Genomic DNA, 26,265 nt, shown 5'->3' with positions numbered 1-26,265 from the left:
GACAACATTCCCACAACTGTTTGAACTACGCGTAACAAAAAAGAGCAAAAGCAAAATCCAATGACCAAATTAACAATTGAACCTCATTATTGAACACGTATCAATTTGGATGAAAAATTTTAAGTGGCATTAACAACTCATAGTGTTGAATTGCTAAGAAAATAATCCACAGCTTCTTGTACCGAATGGCACTCGAAACAGTTATTTTATTTTACCTATTTAACACTTGCCGTTGTTTATACCATATGGATATAGTGAAGGGGACTGGGCCTTGTAACCTAGAATTAGGGCAAGTCTCCAGTTATGGAATGGTTTCCACGGTAACAGACCAGAGGCTTAAAGAAAAATAAATCCTTCCCTGTTCTGCCTTTGCCCTCTTTGGTTAATAATTCCCCTTTGCAGTATTGTGACGGTTTAACCTGAATAAACCCTGAAGGAATGTTTCATGTAAATGTGAATTCCAAAAGATAATATTAACTTAACATTTAAAAGTAAGATAAATAGACAACTGTATAAAATAACTTGACCCCAGTACTCACCAAAAGCAAACCCGGCGATAACACAAACCAACAGGCCTTCCAAAACCACCAGAAGGGGCGCTGTTTCTTTCCAATCATCATTTCAATGTCTTTAATGAATCGGTTCCCACCTGAAGAAATCACCAGTGAAAAAAAACAGCACAGAATATCAATGGACTGGTAGTACTGAGAGGCAGCCCCTCAGTGGTTTACTCTGGTGCAGCTCTATAAATGGGCCTTTCCTGTTTCTTCAGCAGATATGACAGAGCAACAGGAAGGGAGCCCTAATGCAGTGGCACCTGGAGCTCATTCATGCCAGACTTCAGCAAAGACATGAAACTGTATGGCAGCCATTTGAACTAATCAAACCGCCAACTGCAGGATCAAAACAGACCAAAAGAATCAGAGAATAACTTTGTACTGGATGGAAGAGGTATAAATGTGATACGCCTCTTTCTAAGCGGCTTGGGTATATTCCTATGAAGCTGCAGTATACAGTAAGAGACTGACACTTACCATAGAGGTAGCTGATTCCTATGAGTTCCAGTACTGCAGCAATGAGAACGGCCCACCCTGCACAGAAATGATCAATAAAATTCACCCAATAAATTCCAGCCTGAAACAGAAAAGAGATGAGTGTTACTTTAGTCTTTACCTTTCATCCAAACACACAAGCTGCTTCCCCCTCTTATAGTGCAGCATTTCACACTGGAAAAAAAACGTGAGTAACAGTAAATCGGGTAAATCAAGGAACACAATCGGAAAGAGTAGCCAGATATATTTGTACCACAAATCAACCACTTTACACCATTTTCCTTTTTATGGTCAGCCCTAATTTACCCATGCCATGCTTCCGCATATGGAACCACAATAAAGGAGGCTTGGTGGTCCAGTGGTTAAAGAAAAAGGCTTGACAATAAGAGGTTCCCGGTTCAAATCCCGACTCAGCCACTGACTCTGTGTGTGACCCTGAGCAAGTTACTTTACCTCCTTGTGCTCTGTCCTTTGGATGAGACATAAAACCGAGGTTCATTCTTAGATAAGGTTCTAGACAGAGTTGTTGCAATTCAGTTACAAAAATGTCTAACTCTTAATGGTATATTTGAGAAGTTTCAGTCTGGTTCTCGTGCTGCACTGAGACGGCCCTTGTCTGAGTTGCAAATGATCTGCTGATAAGCTCTGACTCGGGCTTTCCATCAGTTTTAATTCTTCTTGATCTACTGAATCAACTTGAAAGCACAGTAGGACTGTCTGGCCTTGTCCTATCCTGGTTCAAATCTTATCATTCTGATAGGTTTCAGTGTGTCTGTATTGGGGAGGTAAAATCGGCATTATCTGTGGTGTTCCTCAGGGCTCCATTCTAGGTCCCTTGCTGTTTTCATTATATATGCTTCCATTAGGTGACATTATCCGCAGACACAGAGTGAACTTTGCTATGCTGATGATACTCAGCTATATTTCTCCCTAAAGCCAGGAATTTCTTCTGCCTGGGTGTTATTAGCTATTTACCTTACAGACATCAAGCATTGGCTGTCACATAACTTGCAGTCTCTCATCCAAACTTGACCTAGAAATTAAGTATGGGGGTCATCATTGATCCTGATCTATCAATTGAGAATCATATTAGGGAAGTTACTAAAGTATCTTTTTACCATTTGAGACCAATTATTTAGACCAATTATTTCCGTAAGTGATGCCAAGAAACTAATGCATGCCATTGTTTCATCTAGAATTGATTATTGTAATGCACTTTTTTCTGGTGTCCCAGAACGTGTGGTATCCCGCTTGCAGCTTGTTAGCACCCAGTTATTTGCAGGAGTTACTGTTATTCTAGTTATTCCTAGGGTCAACAAAAGCAACACGGGAGGTAGGGCTTTTTTTTGTAGAGCTCCGAAATTGTGGAATGCTCTAGCTTCGTTTGTCAGGGAAGCTGGGACCGTTACAGTTTTCAAGTCAAGACTGAAAACACACTTTTATAAAACAGCTTTCTCATCTTAGTGGGTTTTAATGTAACTTTAAAATTGCTGCTTTTGTATTATTATGTGTATACTGTTAATTAAATCTGTTATTTAAATGGTCTGATTGTGGCAGTTGTGTGTGTGACATGCTATACAAATATATTGTGGTTTGTTCTTTTTTTCTGCTATGTACTGTACACTGTTTTGCGATACTTTTGTATAAAAAGCGCTACATATATGCAATAAATAAATACATTTTGATGAACATGACATTAATTTCTCCAAAGAAAATATTACCAAAATCGCTACAAACTTTTAAAAACACATGTTTCACTTTTGTTTTTAATAGTCATTAGCCAGCACATCACCACAGACAACACACTGAGGACGAAGTTCATCTGCAGTGCCATCAAAGGGAAATCCAATTTATTTTCTTTATTAGGATGAAGAAGCAGCACCTGTAGAATCGTTTTGTTTTTAAAGCATCACAAACCATTCATTATGTACTGAAGAGTACAATGCGGTGGGAAATGAACTGTCACTAATTCTTAAACACAAAATCATCAATGATTCGGTCTCTGCTTTTTAAAGTGTGGTTTTTCAGAATAAGAACTGGTATCATAGGAAAAATAAAAACAAAATTCACTGTTAGACTTATGCACACAATTTGTATTTTTATTTTTGTATTATAACTATAATTACTGTATTATAAGAATGCTCACCGCACCCCCCTAGAAAGCTTGACACGTTCCTCTGGTTGAGAAGCATTGGGTTTGACAGCAGATCATTCAAGTCCAGACCACAGAGATCCAAACAAGCCCACACCTGCTCCAGAGCATTGAGACTGCAGGGTTAATAAATCAGGCACATAGGTTTCTATACAGTACCTACCCTAGTGACACAGGGGAGTCCAAGAAGAAAGCACATGGTACAGAGAGCAATTGTCACGTGAATTCCCTTAGATCTTAACTGGGGGAACTCATCTTGCAGGGTTGTTTTGATAGTTTCTGTGAACAAAATACAACTATTATTAGTATTACCTACATCTACTTCTATAACATTAAGCCAGTGTTAAAACAATCTGGATACACTACAATACAGGTACATTAACTACATCAACTAAAGAGTTACCAATGGTAAGTCAAGAAGGATTATTTCTTCTTCAATGAAAGTCTGATAGCTCACCTATAAAGGCAAACATGGAGTCGAGACCCAGCGTTATCTGCATGAAGAAGAAGAGCACAGCCCACAAGGGGGACACCGGCAGCTGGGAAAGGGCTTCTGGGTATGCAATGAAGGCCAAACCGAAACCTGCACAAAAAAACAAATACAGCACCTTGCTATGACCTAATTGATGACAGTTTAAAAAAAAACAAACATCATGTCGTAATTCTGAAATTAACATAGTGCATCCTGGGGTTGTTGGGAACAGCATCTGAATTTCAGAATTTTAGCTTTTGTACTTTTAAACCCACACACAGCCCAACTCAAGCCATCCCATCTGGCCGTACGAGTCTGGATGAATCGTATCAGTGTGCTTGCCCTTAAAACCAAGATTATGCAGATTTCAGTCGGGATGTCTTCAGATTTGAAGACTGAACATATTTAATCTTTTTCAGACTCAGTTTCGTTCAGATATGACCAGTCTGTGTGCGGCGGTTGTCAACCAAGACTGACTGAGACCGATTAGTCATGAGGGTGTCAACCAATGGTGAAGCAGGTTTAAGTGACGTAGCTTGTCATGTAACTTGTCATACAAGATGGCGGAATATTTACAGCTTTTAGTTATGAAGGGTAAGTTGTAGGAACACCAAATTTTGTATTTCGACATTGGGGGACAATGTGGCATCTTGTTTTTTGGCTGCGCCACCCGCTTCAAAAAATTACCTTTTCAGCCCCAAAACACACACTGGTATGAAAACTTTTAGGAAGTTGGATGCATTTTTTGGCGAAGGGTCAAACCAAAAGTTAAGACTTTTTGGACCGGACTTGTCGAGAAGGTTGTGCCTAGTTCAGAAGTGTTTGAGCTTCCTACGATATTCCTAGCCTGAGAAATGTTGAAAAAACCAATGGGTGCTAACCAGCTGAAAGTGCTAATTTTACGCACTTCCTAGGTCAACGTTTTGGGATGTAATGTACGTTCCCGTGAACGGATCCTTCTGAAAATCGAGATTGAGAACCTTCACGTCTGGAATAGTGGCTCTACACCCTAGGATTGCATAGATCTGAAAATTGCATAGATTGCATAGAAAAAAAGCCTACATTTAATTGACAGCTGTCTAAGCATACCTCCTGCATGGCAACCAAGAGAGTCTGGCACTTGAGCTTTTAGATTTATTATATACAGTGCCGTGAAAAAGTATTTGCCCTCTGTCTGATTTTCTGCATTTTTGCACATTTTTCACATTGTATTTGGTCAGATTTTTTTGTGGGTTGTACTAGTATATAGAGGGAGTCTGAGAGAAAAAATGACACCAAAGTTTGGTGCTTCTTTCATTTGTTTGGTGTGCAAGGTAATCAAACATGCAATCTTCAGGTGTGAAAAAAGTTATTGCCCCCCCTAGTTAACTCAGCCCAATTAAAGGGATAATTAGGATCAGCTGTTTGAGTACTTTGGTTAACAACCATGCCTTATTTGGGCCAACCCTGCCCAATATAAATCTGACTAACTTTGGCCCTTACCATCAGAGTGAAGTTGTCAGCACACAGGTTATAGAGGCACATCATGCCACGAACAAAAGAAATTCCTGAAGACCTCCAGAAAAAATTGTTGATGCCTATCAGTCTGGAAAGGGTTACAAAGCCATTTCTAAGGCTCTGGGGCTCCACCGAGCCATAGTCAGAGCCATATTGTCCAAATGGAGAAAGTTTGGGACAGTAGTGAATCTTCCCAGGAGTGGCCGTCCTGCCAAAATCTCACCAAGAGCAAGGTGTAAAATCGTCTAGAAAGTCACAAAGAACCCTAGAGCAACATCCAGGGATCTGCAGGCCTCTCTCGTCTCGGCTAAGGTCAGTGTTCATGACTCCACCATCAGAAAGACACTGAGCAAAAATGGGATTCATGGCAGAGTAGTTTGCCAAAAAGCACCTGGATGATCCTCAAGAGTTCTGGAACAATGTTTTATGGACAGATGAGTCAAAAGTGGAACTTTTTGGCCGACATGGACCCTGTTATGTCTGGCGAAAACCAAACACTGCATTCCACAGTAAGAACCTCATACCAGTGGTCAAGCATGGTGGTGGTAGTGTCATGGTTTGGGGATGCTTTGCTGCATCAGGACCTGAACGCCTTGCCATCATTGAAGGAACCATGAATTCTGCTCTGTATCAGAGAATTCTACAGGAGAATGTCAGGCCATCCGTCCGTGAGCTGAAGCTGAAGCGCAGCTGGGTCATGCAGCAAGACAATGATCCGAAACACACAAGCAAGTCTACATCAGAATGGTTGAAGAACAAGAAATTTAAAATTTTGGAAAGTCCAGACCTAATTCCCGTTGAGATGTTGTTGCAAGACCTGAAACGAGCAGTTCATGCTCGAAAACCGACAAATGTCACTGAGTTGAAGCAGTTCTGCATGGAGGAGTGGGCCAAAATTCCTCCACGGCGCTGTGAGAGACTAATCAATAACTACAGGAAGCGTTTGGTTGTAGTTATTGCTGCCGTAACCAGTTATTGAGTCTAAGGGGGTGATTACTTTTTCACACGGGGGCATTGGGTGTTGCATAACTTTCTTTAAAAAATAAATGAAAAATGTATCACATTTTTGTGTTATTTGTTCACTCCGGGTCCCGTTTATTTAATATTAGGTTTTGGTTGAAGATCTGATAACATTCAGTGTCAAAAATTTGCAAAAATGCAGAAAATCAGACAGGGGGCAAATACTTTTCACGGCACTGTACACGTCACCCTGATACTCTGTGCCGAATGTGTCTCCTGGAACATTCAGATCCTGAGGGCATTGTATACATGGTTTCACTTTGCTATAGAGTTGAATGGGAGCGGTGTCGGGCTCTTATAGACCCAGTAGCCCTGTCAGACTTGGTGGAAGGGTCTTATCTGTACAAAGAGCCTATGTTTGACACTCGCAGAACTGCACACGTGTTTAAGAACAGAAGAACATAAGAAAGTTTACAAACAAGAGGAGGCCATTCGGCCCATCTTGCTTGTTTGGTTGTTAGTAGCTTATTGATCCCAGAATCTCATCAAGCAGCTTCTTGAAGAATCCCAGGGTCAGCTTCAACAATATTACTGGGGAGTTGGTTCCAGACCCTCACAATTCTATGTGTAAAAAAGTGCCTCCTATTTTCTGTTCTGAATGCCCCTTTATCTAATCTCCATTTGTGACCCCTGGTCCTTGTTTCTTTTTTCAGGTTGAAAAAGTCCCCTGGGTCGACACTGTCAATACCTTTTGGAGTTTTGAATGCTTGAATCAGATCACCACGCAGTCTTCTTTGTTCAAGACTGAATAGATTCAATTATTTTAGCCTGTTTGCATACGACATACCTTTTAAAGCCGGGATAATTCTGGTCGCTCTTCTTTGCACTCTTTCTAAAGCAGCAATATCCTTTTTGTAACGAGGTGACCAAAACAGAACACAATATTCTAGATGACATCTTACTCATGACAAAACCATGTGTAGTGCATGTCTGCATAGGTGCTGCATGTGAACCTAAAAAGCCTAGTGCTTGAAACTTGGTACACACTTAGACAGTGTTAGTCTGATTCCAGAACACTTGAGTTTTTGCAGTTACTGCACGTATTACATAACAGTACAGTACTGATATAGCATGATGTATAAAGTATTTAACACACATGCACTTACCAATGAGGTGACCTGTGCCCAGGCGTCCCTCTCTGCCAAATGCTTCGAGGGGACTTTGCCGCAGAGGAGTCATGGCGTAAGCCCAGGAAACGTGACACGACGCTGGTGATTTTGCAATCTGATGTTTCATTTGCACGTTGAGGGAGTGGAAACGCTTTCAGTTCAGATATGCATATGCATGTTCCCCAGGGGACTTGATTGCTATATGAGTGCAATCAAGTGCCCCTATTATACTAGGGAACCCTGCTACACTATAGAATTGTTGTTTTACTTGGTGATGGCTTTAAACAGGTGGAAACTTAATGAATTGGTCAGAAGCACCACCAGCACATCTGTCACAGATGTTATGACGTTGTTGATGGTGCTCTGGCACGCTCCCACTGTATCGCCTGTTGTGGTTTGAAAGGAGCCGGTTGCATAGAATGCCAAAGCGGCACAAACCTTTGTCTTCACAGATAGGTTGCGTGCATACCTAGACATTAGATGAGGTCGAATCATATCACACAAGTATTCTATAGTGTTACGATCTAACCGAAAACGATCAACCAGGAGGTGATCAGGAAGTTGCGTTAGGTCCTGATGGGGTCTGAATGTGTAGGGAATGGGACGTCAGCACTGATGGCGTCGTCGTCGTCTTCTTTCTAAAAGTATCACAATTGCCTTGATGTCAGCCATTGTTAGAGAAGAAGGTTGGTGTGTAGCATTTGTATAATTCTGCTGATAAACAAAAATGAATTGGTGTAGGTGTTTAACCGTTACATTAATTAATTACCGGGATGCCTGTGTGTGTTTACGTGTAAATGTGTTAATGACAATATGCAGCAGAGGCAGAGTGAGTTGAGCCACGGCTTGAATGCCCTTTTGTGATTAAAAGATTCATACATTCTTTATTAGTATTCCAGTTTGTTTAGATCTGCTTTGCTCGAGTTTGATGAGTTTCATTGTAATGGAGCACTGTGCCTTTAAGAAATGAAACATTGGAACGAAAGTAGGTGACGTCACAGCTTATGAGCCGTACTAGCCTACATGCCGCGGACTTCAAAATAAAAAGTTTGTCATGGACACCACAGATAAGAAGTAAAAGAAAATATATCTGAAACGCTTTACCATCACTGAAAGAGACATTGCTCCACGCAAAGCTATCCGTGAGTAGAAAATAGTTTATTGTTTGTACCTATAAAAGAAATAATACGTATTGCTTTATTAAACATAACGTTTGGGTGCAACAAACACAACATATTATGATCATAGGCATAATACATATAATAATATTTGATACTGTAAATTATTAATTAAGTTATTCAGTGTTGTGTTCAAGTGTTCGAGATGAGGTAAGTGGAGCGTCTTGAGGCATGTACTTTTTTTTCTTGAAAATACCAGGTTGTTTAGTGTTTTTATTTTATTTTATTTTATTTGCTTAATACCCGATAGTTTCGACAACTTCGAAGTTGAGTATAAAATCCGGTCCTATAGCAAACCACTCCCGTAATAAACGTGCATTATGTCATTGCAATCAGGTGAAACAATGTCTTCTAATTTGCCCAAATCTATATTTTTCAACAAAGCTTTCATATTGTAAGGTCCCTCGGGACATAGAGTAACATGTTTTTATACATGCATCTCTAAGCAGAAACATACTAAAAAATACTAAAAAAAAACAAACCAAACCCTAAATATCGTGTTTTGTATAGTTTCTGAAGTTTTTTTTAATAATGTTCCCCAGAGTGTTCTGAAAAAAGGACATCATTTCCAAGATGCTACAGTAAAAAATAGATTTTTAATGAATTTTTATAGCAAGAGAGTCAAATACAGCCTACTGAAAAATGCTTGGTCCTGAAAGGGTTAACGAGGTAATTCCAACTGAGCAATCATACAGTTAAAGACAGTTACCTTGTTAAACCCACATGATTTAACCAAACAGTGCCCTCTAATGGACAGGTAACTGTAATTACAGTTCAATAACTGTACCACACATCCCTCCCCACAGCTTCAACCCTACATACATATGTTTATTAAGACCTACCTGTATATTGGTGGGCTTCAAATATTTAATATATACAGTAATAAAAACAGCTTTGTAAAGCATTGTTTAAGAAGTTTGGGAATAATACTGATATTATTTTCATATGGTGACATTTCACTATACTGTATTTTGCTTTATTCCATTCTAAACCAGACTGATTTTGGTTTTAGCTGAACAGTCATACATTAGCAATGAGCTAGTACTGCATTATAATACACCTACCTGACTGCGCTACCTCTGAAACTGGCTTATTCGATACATAAGCAATGTGGCCGAGGATAGAGAAGATGGCAAACCCAGCGAAGATGCTCGTCGCACAGTTGGTTGTACAGACAATTATTGCGTCCCAGTAGCAGTTGTTGTGAAATTTGTTGTATGACGACAGAGCCATGAGGCCTCCCCATGCCGTGGAAAGAGAAAAGAAAATCTGAGTGGCGGCATCCTTCCAAACCTTCGAATAAGAAACACAAAGAAAAGAAATGGAGAGCTGAATCTGACAGCAGCAAACCAGGAGGTATCTTTAAATGAACAGCAAGAAAAGAAAAGAAAAGAAAAGAAGAGATGAATCTGACAGCAGCAAACCAGGAGGTATCTTTAAATGAACAGCAAGAAAAGAAAAGAAAAGAAGAGATGAATCTGACAGCAGCAAACCAGGAGGTATCTTTAAATGAACAGCAAGAAAAGAAAAGAAAAGAAAAGAAGAGCTGAATCTGACAGCAGCAAACCAGGAGGTATCTTTAAATGAACAGCAAGAAAAGAAAAGAAAAGAAAAGAAGAGAAGAGATGAATCTGACAGCAGCAAACCAGGAGGTATCTTTAAATGAACAGCAAGAAAAGAAATGGAGAGATGAACAGGAAGTCATTTAGAGATAACTCCAAATTAATTATAGAACTATATAAACACAATCATTTAGGCAATAACTCAAAATTAATTAGATATCCCAAGTTGAACAGGAACTCATATAGAGATATCTCAGATTAATTACAGATATCTTAAATCAACAGGAAGTAATTTAGAGACAACGCAAAATTAATTGGAGATATCTCTATGTCAGATATATTTATGATTCAACTAGGGTAGGTGAAATTAAAACACAGATATTAATATGTAAATTAATTATAGTATCTTAAACACAACTAACTTTTACACATTTACAAGTTAATGTAAATATATCCAGTTAAAATATCAAGATTTACTTAATAATTTAACATTGTGTTTAATTAACATTCAACATTAAAATAAGACAATCGGTTTAAAAGTACAACTACTTTTGCTTATTTAAACATAAGAACATAACATAAGAAAGTTTTCAAACGAGAGGAGGCCATTTGGCCCATGTTACTCATTTGGTTGTTAGTGATCCCAGAATCTCATCAAACAGCTTCTTGAAGGATCCCAGGGTGTCAGCTTCAACAACATTACTGGGAAGCTGGTTCCAGACCCTCACAATTCTCTGTTCTGAATGCCCCTTTATCTAATCTCCATTTGTGACCCCTGGTCCTTGTTTCTTTTTTCAGGTCGAAAAAGTCGCCTGGGTCGACATTGTCAATACCTTTTAGAATTTTGAATGCTTGAATCAGATCACTGCGTAGTCTTCTTTGTTCAAGACTGAATAGATTCAATTATTTTAGCCTGTCTGCATACGACATGCCTTTTAAACCCGGGATAATTCTGGTCGCTCTTCTTTACACGCTTTCTACAGCAGCTATATCCTTTTTGTAACAAGGTGACCAGAACTGAACACAATATTCTAGATGAGGTCTCACTAATGCATTGTAAAGTTTTAACATTACTTCCCTTGATTTAAATTCGACACTTTTCACAATATATCCGAGCATCTTATTGGCCTTTTTTATAGCTTCCCCACATTGTCTAGATGAGGGCAGCAGTGTGGAGTAGTGGTTAGGGCTCTGGACTTCTGACCGGAGGGTCGTGGGTTCAATCCCTTGTGGGGGACACTGCTGCTGTACCCTTGAGCAAGGTACTTTACCTAGATTGCTCCAGTAAAAACGCAACTGTATAAATGGGTAATTGTATGTAAAAATAATGTGATATCTTGTAACAATTGTAAGTCGCCCTGGATAAGGGCGTCTGCTAAGAAATAAATAATAATAATAATAATAATAATGCGCATTTTTATTGCCTGCATGCAGTAGGTTACACTTTTCTCTATTAAATGTCATTTGCCATGTGTCTGCCCAGTTCTGAATGCTGTCTAGATCATTTTGAATGACCTTTGCTGCTGCAACAGTGTTTGCCACTCCTCCTATTTTTGTGTCATCTGCAAATTTAACAAGTTTGCTTACTATACCAGAATCTAAATCATTAATGTAGATTAGGAATAGCAGATGACCTAATACTGATCCCTGTGGTACACCACTGATTACCTCGCTCCATTTTGAGGTTTCTCCTCTAATCAGTACTTTCTGTTTTCTACATGTTAACCACTCCCTAATCCATGTGCATGCATTTCCTTGAATCCCTACTGCATTCAGTTTGAGAATTAATCTTTTATGCAGGACTTTGTCAAAAGCTTTCTGTAAATCTAAATAAACCATGTCATATGCTTTACAATTATCCATTGTCGATGTTGCATCCTCAAAAAAATCAAGCAGGTTAGTTAGGCACGATCTCCCTTTCCTAAGGATTTCTAAAGAGCTAGTGTTCAAACTAGTTAAGAGGATGTTCACAAACGCTTCAACCATATATTTTATCAGAATTAGAATTCTAAATATATTCAAAACATTCAGAAATGCATCAATATATTAATTGGACCCTGAATTCAAACTACTGTTCGTTTCCTTGTTTAATACACAGAATGGTTTACTTTGCCTTGTGATTCCCTCAAAGAAACGAATTCGTCTCGTTAGCTTGTGGTCGTGTCGAGCAGGGTACAGGCAGGAGTCTATTGTGTGTAGGCTGCGTTGTGTTTTAGATGATGTTGGATGACACACGGGTCAGTCAATGATGATATTTTCGGAGTGTATCTCGAAGACGTTATTTTTTCTGGAGTGCCTATTGTATTGTATGTGTGTTTCAGTTTTCATGTCCTTGGAAAAAGAGGAAGGCCATTCCCAAATTCTCCAATCACATAGCTCCTCCCATTTCCTGAAAACAACGCTTTTTCAGACCTAACATTTTAAATCTTCATAACTCTTTAGTTATTTATATTTCCATGGCAAGTTTTGTTTCGTTCTCTTGGAGTCATTGCACACACTGACAAAGATTTTTCTGTATGTTTCATTTTTATACATTTTTAGTTCATTTTTTTAAGTTTTAACTAATCTATTAGTCAGATTTTGTAAATTTAAGAGTTCCCAGGAATATCCTTAATTTCGATACGTTTAAAATCCTCCATTGTAGTCCATTGAAATTACATTGTAAGTGTCTCAAGCAACACTCTCCATTGTCCACAAGAGGGCACTGTGAAATTTTGGCTGGGAATTTATTTTGGCGGTTTTGATTGGATCGCCAGTAATACTTCCACCAATCAGAGGGTTACATACAGTGCTCGTTGGAGCGATCACACCCTCTGACAGACTGGTATGCAGAACAGGTTAAAGGAGCGCTGGACAAGGGAAAGAATGTGTCAGCGGTTGGGCTAGGTCGGCCAGGGTGTCCTCGGCACCAGCGACCCCTGTAGTCTGGCCGGGTGTCTGCGGGCTTGCCTGTAAGCTGCCCAGAGCTGTGTTGTCCTCTGATGCTGTAACTCTGAAGAGGCTGCACAGTGAGTCTGCAGTGTGACAAAAAAGGCAGTTGGCTGACGGCACACGCTTCGGAGGACAGCGTGTGTTTGTCTTTGCCCTCCCGAGTCAGCGCAGGGGTGGTAGCGGTGAGCTGAGCCTAAAAATAATTGGATACGCCAAATTGGGAGAAAATAATAAAATAATTGGCTTTTTACTAAATAAAAAAGGTCCTTTTGCTTAGAATGGCTTTCAAGTTCCCCCTTAGCCAAAAATTGTTTCAAAATCCCAGTTAGATTTACTTAAATCGTTATGTATTAGATATAATATATTTAACTATATTATAAAGACTTTTTCCATCCATCTATATATCATTATATGTCATTATCAAATATTTTAAATGAACAGGATGTCATTGTCAGATGTCTCTAAATATTTCAAAACTAAGTGAAACCATTTATTATTAATTCACAAGTAGAGCTATCTAAAAATCATTTTAAGATAATGTATATTAATTTTAAAAATATTTAATTGATTTGCACATATGTCTCAATCTATTTTAAGATATCTTCAAAAGGATTAGATAGCTGCAAATGATTTAAAGATAGTCGTCTGGCTAAGAGAACACCCCTTGGGAAGCAAGCGAAGTGTTCTCTTAGCCGAAGTGTTCTCTATAACAGAGTTGATCACTGGACACAATATGTCAAGGCCAATCACGATATGAATCAATAAATACAAATGTATACAAATGTATTTGCTGCTTATCTCATGACGCACATACATCAACATATGAAATGAACAGAATAAGTAAGAGAAAAGCAACAGGCAAGCGAATGTTGATAAACTAATAGTAAACTAACTGACAAACTAACGTTAATAAATTAACTGACACACGAAATTAAAAAAATGACGGTAATAATAGAGCAGCGGCTCTAACAGTAATTATGAATACGAGATTACATTCTAACACAATGGTTATTAACATAGCACCGCTCTACACACATTAAATACACATATTAGAAAATGCAACAGCAATGACAAGTCAGTTTTGAAACAATTTGAATTTCAGTTTGACCATCAGGTTTAAAAACACTACTGTATCATTTTTAAACGGTTAGCAGTTGTAATGAATGACCCATAGTGGCCAAATAGGCACATTGTATGTGCGCATAAAAGACATGACTACAGTCAGGTATTGGCGCCCCCCTAATAACCTTGTCGGGTGCTCCTATATGCAACTAATTAAGACATCTATAAATGGTTTAGAGATATCTTGCAATATTTAAAGATACCTTGAAATACAATTAGAGATATGTCTAAATGATCCCTTAGCCATAGATTTATTTCTGAAGACCAAAGACAGATTCTTGAAAATGTCTGTAGGAATGTAGAGCAGCTGAACCAGGACTCCATTCTTATACACAGAAGATCTGTCTAAAATTCTGCATGAAGTTGATTGCAATCAGGGAGTAAACAGTGTGCAGCAAGCCACTTGGGCTCACATGAATATATAGCATTTTTTATACACATTAATTGAATTTTCTTATCCACTCAGTACAAACTTATTTAGGTTATTCTGGCCAGTTTTGTATTTACAGTTTGCGGTTTTGATTTCAAATGGTCGCCATTCAGTCCCATCACTTTGATTTCAACAATTGTGAAATGTACTGTTTCTTTTTCTTCTAGTTGCATCAGTGCAAAGTTTGCCTCTATTTTTGTACAAGGTGAAATTCTGCAATTACTCTAAATATTGTAGTTTTTAAATATGTTGTAACACTTCTATCCCGTTAGCACTAGTCACTTTTAAGCTGGTTTTAAAGCAGTCTAGCTCTTAGGACAGTTTTTTTTTTTGTAGTGTAAACACAGTCGTCTCAAAAGTGGCCTGTTCCAGAGGGGGGCTTTGCGATGGCTTTGGTTTGTTTTTTGCTCTACTGTGAACGCATCGATCCCTGAGCCGGCCCACATAAAGGCATGTTGTGAGCAACACCCCCAGTGTGGGTGTCAGTGTCACTCAACCGTCTCCTTGGCAACAAGATGCATAAACACACTCGGCTGGAGTGATCAGAGCCGGTGTGCTTGCTGCTATTGTTTTTAATCTTCATTCTGGGCAGTTTCACTCATGCACTGGATCTTGGAAATGTATCTTGAAAACCAATACACTTCTCTGATATTATGACATGAAAACAGAGAGCCAACAAAATACTACAGCTTAGTTCATGTGTAAAGCATGACATTCTCTCTGCAGTGGATATACAGTATGAGGGAGCTCAGAGTCTGATTGACACAAAGCTTGCTCATGGGTTTAGTGTTGGGGATCTCTCACTGAGCCCCACACGGATTGATCAAAGAAAGTTGTTAAAGTAGCTCTTTAGCATTCTTAATCTGTGATCATTTAAATCTGCAAACGTGCAATGATAATCTAGCATAACAACGCACTCACCTCAGCGTCGTGAAGCTTGGAAATGTCTGACTGAGTCCCTATGTAGTATTCAATCCCCTGGCGAGCACCGTCCAGAGTAACTCCTCTTATCAGAAGGATTAGCAGAACTGCATATGGAAACGTGGCCGTGAAGTACACAACCTGAGAAAGAGAGCTTGTTAAAGCAACTTCCCATCTCCGTAGCCTTTCAACTGCAAGGGGATACCGGCTCACAATGCATGGAGGACTTCCCATGGAGTACTGCATGAGGATGGCTGAATAACTCATGAACCCCTGGAGGTCTCAAGCAGGTTGCTGATGGCCCTCCTCGTGTGAGAGAACCATAGCACGCCCTAAGCTGTCATGGAGAGGTCTGTTTATATAACAAGTACAATGTATGGAAAAGAGTAGGTTTGTTCTCAATGTGAACAGCTGAATTTGGAGATTATCTTTCCTTAGATCAAGCTCTGATAACTGTACCATTCTAAAATGAATAAGAATCAGATTAAAGTTATTTAAATTATACTTTACTGGGATTTTTTTCTGTATTGGGTGTTGTTTTCCTCTGAAACAAGATCAATGTGAATTCAGAGTTGAACGCTTGAGGATCTGTAGGTGTCAGTGCTTGTGATGTGTGGTGTACAATAATGTGCTAGGAGTACAGTGGGTTAATTCACTAAGCTGTGTCACAACATCAGTGTGTGCCCTGCGGATTGCATCCTGGACTAAACTGCATTGATTAATAGTGTCCAACTGTATTTCTGCTAGTGAGTTCATTAGTGAAACAATAATAAACCCCCTTATACAGTAACAGAAGCAGACTTACTTTCCCAGAAGACTTTATTCCTTTAAACATTGCAACTCCAACTATTATCCAAGCCAGAAGGAGACAGAGAGCCAGGTGCCAGACGACCTCACCAGTTTCGTCCAATCCACTTGAACGACGTAGAGCCACAATGCTGAAACAGATAACAGTACAAACTTCTCAGTAATGAGCTTAACTCGTGGCCACAGCTGAGTGTGCTATTGGAGGTAAAGTTTCCGATATTAGTACCAGTGGCTCTCCCTGCGGATCAGTGAAGGTGTATTACACAGAACAGCTTCACTTACTCCCAGTATTGCTCACTCGGGCTCTGCAGAGATGCGGATGGGATGATGTTCTCTTGTGCACAGCTTTCATTGTGTTCCTCTAGCCAAGTCGCATTCACTACTTCAAAACCACCACCCGCAGCCGGCTTTCTGCATAAATCTAGTAAAAAAAATAAATAAAAAAGATAGAAGTTACAAAAGAATAGAGCCTGAAATCAGTTTGAATAAAACTAAAACAGACCCCTTAGTAGACAGACAGCCTTTTCATAGTTTACCAGTCTCTTTCAGAGTACCTTGTATGCAGTCTCTTTCAGAGCACCTTGTTTACTGATCTCTTTCAGAGTACCTTGTTCACCAGTCTCTTTCAGAGTACCTTGTATACAGTCTCTTTCAGAGCACCTTGTTCACCAGTCTCTTTCAGAGTACCTTGTATACAGTCTCTTTCAGAGCACCTTGTTCACCAGTCTCTTTCAGAGCACCTTGTTCACCAGTCTCTTTCAGAGCACCTTGTATACAGTCTCTTTCAGAGCACCTTGTATGCAGTCTCTTTCAGAGCACCTTGTATACAGTCTCTTTCAGAGCACCTTGTTCACCAGTCTCTTTCAGAGTACCTTGTATACAGTCTCTTTCAGAGCACCTTGTTCACCAGTCTCTTTCAGATTACCTTGTATACAGTCTCTTTCAGAGCACCTTGTTCACCAGTCTCTTTCAGAGCACCTTGTATACAGTCTCTTTCAGAGCACCTTGTTCACCAGTCTCTTTCAGAGCACCTTGTATACAGTCTCTTTCAGAGCACCTTGTATGCAGTCTCTTTCAGAGCACCTTGTATACAGTCTCTTTCAGAGCACCTTGTTCACCAGTCTCTTTCAGAGCACCTTGTATACAGTCTCTTTCAGAGCACCTTGTATGCAGTCTCTTTCAGAGCACCTTGTTTACCAGTCTTTTTCAGAGCACCTTGTTCACCAGTCTCTTTCAGAGCACCTTGTATACAGTCTCTTTCAGAGCACCTTGTATGCAGTCTCTTTCAGAGCACCTTGTTTACCAGTCTCTTTCAGAGCACTTTTCTCTGCTTTTGTTTTTTCAGTTGCTTTTTTAAACACGCTGCCAGCCCTGTCCACTTATAAATGTAGTCGGTGAGGATGGCTGAGTGGTCACATGATGGGAATGGAATGAGGGTGGCTGAGTGGTCACATGATGTGAATGGAATGAGGGTGGCTGTCCAGTCCCAGCACTTAGGGTTTTCTAAACAAGCTCAAAGCTGGGTAGATCACTCAATATTAGGGAAACCGAACCCAGAACCACTCAAATTGCAAACACTACTGAATAAGAAGGAGGGGAATGTAAAACAAAATGCATTACTGCCTACTCCTTAATAAGGAAGTAACTGTACTGACTGATTTTATTTGATTTTTATTACTATAGGGCTAGGAGAGGATGCTGGTATTTATCAGGTTCCACAAGTAGTGTCAATGTTTAACATGTCTTTCACTTCAATGCTTCTGCTCAATGGGTATTTAAATGAACCATTAACCTAATGTGGCTGTTTGTATTCAGCCTTGCTAACGCCACTTTACAGAGCGTTTAAAAGGGACCAAAAACAAAGTACACAGAAAGAGTACTTGGAACTGCAAATGTCAAAGTCAAAAAGGAAGTTAGAAAGGCCAAGAGAGAGATAGAAATGAACATTGCTAAGGGGGCTCAAACCAATTCCAAAAAGTTTTCCCAATATTATAACAGCAAGGGAACATTCAAAGAGGAGGTTAAATGTCTAAGAGATACAAATGACAAAATCATAGACAAAGAAAAAAAAAAGCAAATATATTAAATGATTACTTTTCACAGGTTTTTACAAAGGAGGACATGGACAACATGCCCCACATGTCGACCTGTTCCTATCCTGTTTTAAATAACATTAGCATAACAGAGGCAGAAGTGTTAAAGGGACTAGGAGCTGTTAAAATAAACAAATCCCCTGGGCCGGATCAGATCCTCCCAATAGTACTCAAATAAATGAAAGAAGTTATTTACAAACATCGAACCAAGATCATGCAACAGTCTCTTGACACTGGGGGTTGTACCGACAGACTGGAGAATTGCAAACGTAATACCGATCCACAAAAAGGGAAACAAAACCGAACCAGGTAACTATAGACCAATAAGCCTGACTTCAATTATATGTAAACTTATGGAAACTATAATAAGATCCAAAATGGAAAATTACCTATATGGTAACAGTATCCTGGGAGATCGTGTCTAACTAACCTGCTTGATTTTTTTGAGGATGCAACATCGACAATGGATAATTGCAAAGAATTTGACATGGTTTATTTAGATTTCCAGAAAGCTTTTGACAAAGTCCCAAAAAAAAGATTAATTCTCAAACTGAATGCAGTTGGGATTCAAGGAAATGCATACACATGGATTAGGGAGTGGTTAACATGTAGAAAACAGAAAGTACTGATTAGAGGAGAAATGGAGTGAAGTAACCAGTGGTGTACCACAGGGATCAGTATTAGGTGCTCTGCTATTCCTAATCTACATCAATGATTTAGATTCTGGTATAGTAAGCAAACTTGTTAAATTTGCAGACGACACAAAAATAGGAGGAGTGGCAAACACTGATGCAGCAGCAAAGGTCATCCAAAATGATCTAAACAGCATAGAACTGTGCAGACACATGGCAAATGACATTTAATAGAGAAGTGTCAGGTACTGCATGCAGGCAATACAAATGTGCATTATAAATACCATATGGGAGATACTGAAATTGAAGAAGGAATCTATGAAAAAGACCTAGGAGTTTATGTTGAAATGTCTTCATCTAGACAATGTGGGGAAGCTATAAAAAAGGCCAAAATGATGCTCAGATATATAGTGAAAAAATAAATCATGGGAAGTAATGTTAAAACTTTACAATGCATTAGTAAGACCTCATCTAGAATACTGTGTTCAATTCTGGTCACCTCGCTACAAAAAGGATATTGCTGCTCTAGAAAGAGTGCAAAGAAGAGCGACCAGAATTATCCTGGGTTTAAAAGGCATGTTGTATGCAGACAGGCTAAAAGAATTGAATCTATTCAGTCTTGAACAAAGAAGACTACGCGGCGAGGAAGCATTCAAAATTCTAAAAGGTTTTGACAATGTTGACCCAGGGGACTTTTTCAACGTGAAAAAAGAAACAAGGACCAGGGGTCACAAGTGGAGATTAGATAAAGGGGCATTCAGAACAGAAAATAGGAGGCACTTTTTTACACAGAGAATTGTGAGGGTATGGAACCAACTCCCTAGTAATGTTGTTGAAGCTGACACCCTGGGATCCTTCAAGAAGCTGCTTGATGAGATTCTGGGATCAATAAGCTAATAACAACCAAAGAAGCAAGATGGGCCGAATGGCCTCCTCTAGTTTGTAAACTTTCTTAAGTTCAGTACTGGAATTAACAGATTGATTATTCCATACAAGTAACTGATGAGGACAGGAAGGCTGTTCAGTTCTAGCTGGTAAAGCAGGTTTGGTCATCACATTGTGGTAGTCGTTATATATATTGTTATTATTATTTAATACAGGTGGCCACAACCAGTCATTGTTTTTTTGTTGAAATGCAGTGTTATTGAAGCCCCCTTACAGGGGCGGGTCCAGGCTGTCTTGAAGGGGTGTGGGGGTCAAGACTGTCATGAAGGGGTGGGTGGGGTTCAAGACTGCCATGAAGGGGGGGGGGGGGGGGGGTAGGGGATACCTGATACGAAACATACTGTTAAAGTAAACAATAATTTGACATTTTTAACTAAAGACCCCCAGGACTCCCCCCCTGGATCCGCCCATGCCTTTATGTAGGGATGCCTGTACCTTTATTCTGCTTGCTGCACTTCTCATTGGACCAGTCATAGCAGTCAGTCCATGGCAATGGGTTCTGGAAGGATGCAAACAGGTAGTAGATACTGTAGCCGATGATACAGTTGTAGTAGATTGACACTATAGCTGAAACCAGAACCATTGTAATACCCACACCTGTAAGCAATGAAGAAAAAGATAAGAAGGAGTGCAACTTGGTCTTCATGAATTCAAACAGATAAAATACAGATTCTTTAGTTACAGTTAACTTGGAGTTCTAGTGCATCAGTGAGTAAGCATTGGCTGTGTGTTATTATTCTTATGCTGCAATGTAATGGCATTGCTGGGCTTTTGTTGGGATGGTCTGCATCCCTATGAGTGTTTAGTGCCACGTTTGTGAGGAGGCACAAGTGTTTTGATGATGTATAACCAAACAATGTGCACCCCATAACTTCTGTGGAGAGTATTTACCCTGCTGAAGTATAGAGTCCCTTTCAGTGCTCATGTTTAGAAATGCAGACTTGAAAACACAAATCCCCTTTGTTTGGACCCGATAGCTTCGAGAGTGATACGTCACTTGGCTACTTTGCTTTTTTGGAATGTAGAAGGGCATATATTTATACCATTGGACTGGCCATAGAGAATATACTATTAAAGGTATTAATCTTGTGACAAAAGAAAGCCTTGCTGTGGATTAAATACAGACAGAAATGAAAGCAGTTGCTAGAATCCCTGCCATGTTTCTGTAACACTGCAAAACATGGAATGGATGTTAGTTTCACTTTTTAAATATCCACCGAATATACAGGCTGCAAAATTAGCATACTTCATACACTGAGATTAGATACAGTATATGTATTCTTTATCTTTTCAAATATTTGTTGCTGTGAATATGCCCAGAGTGAGACATCTGCAAAACGAAGGTGCTGCAGAGGTGTCCTGTTTTACAGTATATACAAGTTGCACCTCCTTGTTTCAATCAGCCTGGTCAAGTCAGCAAATCTGAATGACTTTGATTGTAGGGATGATAGTAGGCGTCCAACTCCCCTGAAGGAATTAGAGGTATGTAATTATTGAGAATGGCCACAAATCTTGCAGTTGACCAATATTTATCCCTGTGCGTTTTACTGGGGGTGTATTATCTTCTGTCAAAGCCAGGTGCGGATTATAATGAAAGCAGCTACTAATGTATAGTTTAAGGATTCAAGGTTCCCCAAACTATACATTATACAACTATACAGTGGTTTCTGCTTCAACACTAAACCGCACCATGAGAAGGCTCTTTCGGGTTAATGAGCAATGACACGTTTAAGCAGCTGCTGACCTTGCAGAATGGGGACAGATTTCCACAGTGACACAGGTCCCAGGCTGGCAAACTGCCCAAAGGAGCACTCCAAGAAAAACAGAGGCAATCCGGCAAAGGTCAGCATGATGATGTAGGGAATGAGAAAGGCACCTGGAGGTGAAGTAACAAAGAACACAGTAAGACTTTGCACCATTAAAACCATCACTTTGGTGCTGGAAAACTGTAAGAACCCTATTATAACCCCCTGGCTGAACAAAGACATTCCCATGGCACTTCAAGATCTGTCCTCATAATCAGTAAACTATGCATGTACATATTAATCCTTCATATGTGTTCATAATGATAGCAACTATGTTCATGAATATAAGGTAAATATGCCTGTGCGCTGATCCGTGTTCATAGTATGTACAGTATACAAAGTTTATTTAGTAATAAATGTTCTGGAAGTCACCATAGATATACAGGAATAATACTTCAAAATGTACTGAAAAACAGCATTTTACCACATGTTGCCCTGCTTCATCAAGCAGCTATGCCTTGTTACACTCTGCTATGCTTTTAATGTGGTATACTAATGAGTAACACATATCATCACATCCTGTGTTTAAAATACAGTAAGGGGCATACATTAGTTACTTATTTCAGCTGCATATGACATGCAAGTGTGAACTGTGAAAGTGGATATCCTTCCACTACATTTATCAAATGAACAGGCCATTGTGTTTGCAAAAAGTTAAAAAGCATTAAAGGAGTGATGACCCGTTCCTGTGCCACTGTGACCTAGCTGCAGGTGTTCTCTCAAAGACTGTATTATGCAGCAGCATGTACTTGCAGCCTTGGGTCACTGCCTACAGGCTTGCGTACCGCTAGGTCTGTGTAAAACAATCCTGAAAGAGAAGAGTTTTTGTTTCGATTGCCAGGTATTTGTAAAGGTAGTTTAGAGGACATATCCATGTATCCTCGGTGAAAATGCTGCGCACCTGCTTTTGAGAAAGCAGTAAGACCAAGTAAAAATGTAGCCCCTGCTGCTAAAAGTCATCATTGAACTTTAAAACATTAAAATGCTGTAAAAGATGAAGGTCTGTTAACTTTTCAAGTCAAATATACAAACCCCATGCTTTGAGAATTACTGTAGGTGCAAGTATGACCCAGCATTGGTGGACCAGCGCTTACTAATTGTAAGAACAATTCTACCACATACAGTCTGAATCATTACACTGATGAAGGCCCTAGTCAGAACATTTAACTACTTGACACAGTGGTCTAATTGGTCTAAACAGTGGCAGATCAGTACATATTTTATATATAAATGTATATACAGTATACGTTTGCCATCAGGACCAAACCTGTTATTTTACTTCTATTTACCAAAAAAAAAAAATGCATTTGATTCAGAGTCACTATTAGAGACGCTGTCCTTCATTCAGGATTTGAACAACAGTACTTAGATCCTAGTCCTATTAATTTCACCTTATACCTTACCGAGACTGTACTTCCTCCTACAAGACTTAAGTTACATTAGACTTAAATGAACGTGGACGCCAATGATAAACTGGTACATTATGTCACATGTTTAGTGACTTGCTCTAAATGAAAAGCACAGGTTAAGGACAGTGTTAATACCTCCTCCGTTCTTGTAAGCCAGGTATGGGAATCTCCACACGTTTCCCAGACCCACCGCGTAGCCAATCATGGACAGCAAGTAGTCTGTTTTACTGGCCCAGTTCCCTCTGTCAGCGTTCTCATCGTTCACTCCAATATGGGGGTCCCAAGGAGCCTCAGACGCTTCATCCTGGTCCTTACACAGATTCATATATTAGAAACCTCACAACTCTCATCCACCAATCAGCAAGCTGAATTAAAGGGTACTACCACAGAAGGTAGATGACCATGGATCAATCAGAATAAAAAAGCAAAACAATGAAAAGGTCAATTAACCTGTAAATTACAGATTTAAAAATGTCAGTAAGACATTGTTTAATTCTTATAAAAGAGTCCCATATTAATAGTAAAATCATAGCAATGTGTGACAAAGCATAGTAAAAGATGGTTAAACATATGTAATAACTGTAAAGCCCAGAGAGGTATGGTGAAGCATATTTAAAAAAAAAACATGGCAAACCATAGCAGGCATTATGATGGTTGTTGGCCTTGTCTGTACAGTCGCCTCTCTCTTACCTTCACAGCCTGATCCAGTACCAGTGTGATGGAGCAAGGTCCCTCACATTGTAAAACCAGCAATGGACTTGTTTGGACTTTTCCTTTGTGCTTTTAATTTAAACACTGTGATTTTTAAACAGGTATGTAACTGCTCCAATCAATGGCCCAACCCTATCACTCAGTTTCATTTCTGGAACCTCTATCTTTTCAAAAGTACTGCATAACAGAACAACAACAACTTTGTTGATGATAATGACGGAAAGTTTTTTTGGCAGTACTAGCAAAAACAATTCCACGTGGTCTTCATAAAAATAGCAGCGCCGTAATAAAAATGTAATTCTGGGCTTAGTCACAAATGTTGCATTTTATATTTTTGTCTTTCATAACAAAGTGTGTATAATTGTTTGGTGAAATACATTCTCTCTCTCTCGGTATACATCTACCTGTAGAATTCTGTTCCCATGCCTGGTGAATGATCCACTTTTATACAAAGAGGAATCGCTGCCTGCATTCTATTAAACAGGCCATTGCCTGTAATGCTTACCAATGGTTTTAAATGTATACTGATCTCATTGTACATCATTATGTGAACATCACAGTGTAAATGTGCAGCTTGCCATATATTGTCCATGCTATACCAAGCCTTTTGTCATTTAAAATTGCTAATCTGGATTGGTACTGTGCTTTAGTTTACTGTACTGTGATCACTCGTGCTTTAGTTTACTGTTCTGTGACTACCTGTGCTTCACTACACTTACTGTATAATTATGCACTATACTATAAACCTATTTGGATTACTTAAAAAAAACTGTTTTGAAAAGTTACAACTGGAGAAAAATACTTAAACCCTTTTAAACAAAGAAAAACCGCTTACCTTTTCATTCTCACCATTTACTGCAGGCTTTCCTAAATGCAGATTCTTTAGAGCAGAACATATATTTTCCTCCATTCTTCTTCAGCGCTCAGGTGGAAGTGTGGCAGACACAGGTGCACTGAGGCTTTCTGAGCTCGGCACAGACAGTCCTGTGAGTCTGCCACTTGTCTCCCCTTTTATGCAGGTAACCACCCACTTCAGGACTACTTAATGGAACAGATTGTTTGTACTGTGAAAAGTGTGCAAAATGACATCACTTATCAGATGCCTCAAAGTATGCAACAGGTCACATTGGACAAAGATGTTTCTAACCCAAAACCTGGAATGAAAACAAGTATATTTTAAGTGTATTTTTTACTCAAGGAATGTAAAAGGGCTGGTAACTGAATTTACTTTTATGAAATCCATTGACTAGACAGGCAGTTACCATGTCATACCTGTGTACACATTGCCATTCAGTAATTTGCTTCCAGTAAATGATTGAACACACTGCATAGAGCTGCATGATTTATTTATGTCTTCAATAAAAAAGACACCAGCTGCATCACAGACCAGAAATATTTCTGCTAAAGATCGCTGTGTCTGGTACAAGAAGGGGACATTTCATGTGTCTCTTGTTATTTTGACATTTATGTTTTTTATTTTGTTTGATAATTCACTGATGATAGAAATAGAATGCCTTTAAACGGTGGACATACAAAATGAAATATTCTACAATTTAGCATTTACTGTTTTTCAGGTAAGGGTTTAATACTTTAATACCTGATCTGCTTTCCTCTTTCATTCTCTCCACCTTTCTAAAAGAGCTTCCCTACCTGATCTGCTTTCCTTTCATTCTCTCCACCTTTCTAAAAGAGCTTCCCTACCTGATCTGCTTTCCTTTCATTCTCTCCACCTTTCTAAAAGAGCTTCCCTACCTGATCTGCTTTCCTCTTTCATTCTCTCCACCTTTCTAAAAGAGCTTCCCTACCTGATCTGCTTTCCTTTCATTCTCTCCACCTTTCTAAAAGAGCTTCCCTACCTGATCTGCTTTCCTTTCATTCTCTCCACCTTTCTAAAAGAGCTTCCCTACCTGATCTGCTTTCCTTTCATTCTCTCCACCTTTCTAAAAGAGCTTCCCTACCTGATCTGCTTTCCTTTCATTCTCTCCACCTTTCTAAAAGAGCTTCCCTACCTGATCTGCTTTCCTCTTTCATTCTCTCCACCTTTCTAAAAGAGCTTCCCTACCTGATCTGCTTTCCTTTCATTCTCTCCACCTTTCTAAAAGAGCTTCCCTACCTGATCTGCTTTCCTTTCATTCTCTCCACCTTTCTAAAAGAGCTTCCCTACCTGATCTGCTTTCCTTTCATTCTTTCCACCTTTCTAAGAGCTTCCCTACCTGATCTGCTTTCCTCTTTCATTCTTTCCTCTTTCTTTTATATCTGCTTTATCAAAAGAGCTTCCCTACCTGATCTGCTTTCCTCTTTCATTCTTTCCTCTTTCTTTTATATCTGCTTTATTAAAAGAGCTTCCCTACCTGATCTGCTTTCCTCTTTCATTCTTTCCTCTTTCTTTTATATCTGCTTTATCAAAAGAGCTTCCC

The 26,265-nt window shown here is 39.3% G+C and overlaps 1 protein-coding gene across 2 annotated transcripts in view; it reads right to left on the bottom strand.

The window, feature by feature from the left end:
• The window catches only part of slc6a14 (solute carrier family 6 member 14), a 40,874-nt gene extending 16,045 nt beyond the window's left edge, over positions 1-24,829 (bottom strand). Inside the window, exons 1-12 of one of the 2 annotated variants that reach the window (XM_034903263.2) lie at positions 24,684-24,829; positions 23,273-23,447; positions 21,668-21,799; positions 20,359-20,520; positions 16,536-16,674; positions 16,252-16,384; positions 15,447-15,587; positions 9,545-9,773; positions 3,662-3,787; positions 3,368-3,483; positions 1,035-1,134; positions 540-649 (exon numbers count right to left, since the gene is read on the bottom strand). In XM_034903263.2, coding sequence (XP_034759154.2) covers positions 540-649; positions 1,035-1,134; positions 3,368-3,483; positions 3,662-3,787; positions 9,545-9,773; positions 15,447-15,587; positions 16,252-16,384; positions 16,536-16,674; positions 20,359-20,520; positions 21,668-21,799; positions 23,273-23,447; positions 24,684-24,758 — 1,638 coding nt within the window. In that variant the 5' untranslated portion in view covers positions 24,759-24,829. The remainder of the gene's footprint in view (positions 1-539; positions 650-1,034; positions 1,135-3,367; positions 3,484-3,661; positions 3,788-9,544; positions 9,774-15,446; positions 15,588-16,251; positions 16,385-16,535; positions 16,675-20,358; positions 20,521-21,667; positions 21,800-23,272; positions 23,448-24,683) is intronic. The other variant, XM_058988999.1, reaches the window with a different exon arrangement.
• Between the last annotated feature and the right edge of the window lie 1,436 nt (positions 24,830-26,265).

This window comes from Acipenser ruthenus, chromosome 16 (assembly GCF_902713425.1).
Source record: "Acipenser ruthenus chromosome 16, fAciRut3.2 maternal haplotype, whole genome shotgun sequence".
NCBI classification, from domain to species: domain Eukaryota; kingdom Metazoa; phylum Chordata; class Actinopteri; order Acipenseriformes; family Acipenseridae; genus Acipenser; species Acipenser ruthenus.
The sequence above is the reverse complement of the archived record's forward strand: the minus strand, read 5'-3'. Positions and strand labels throughout refer to the sequence as shown.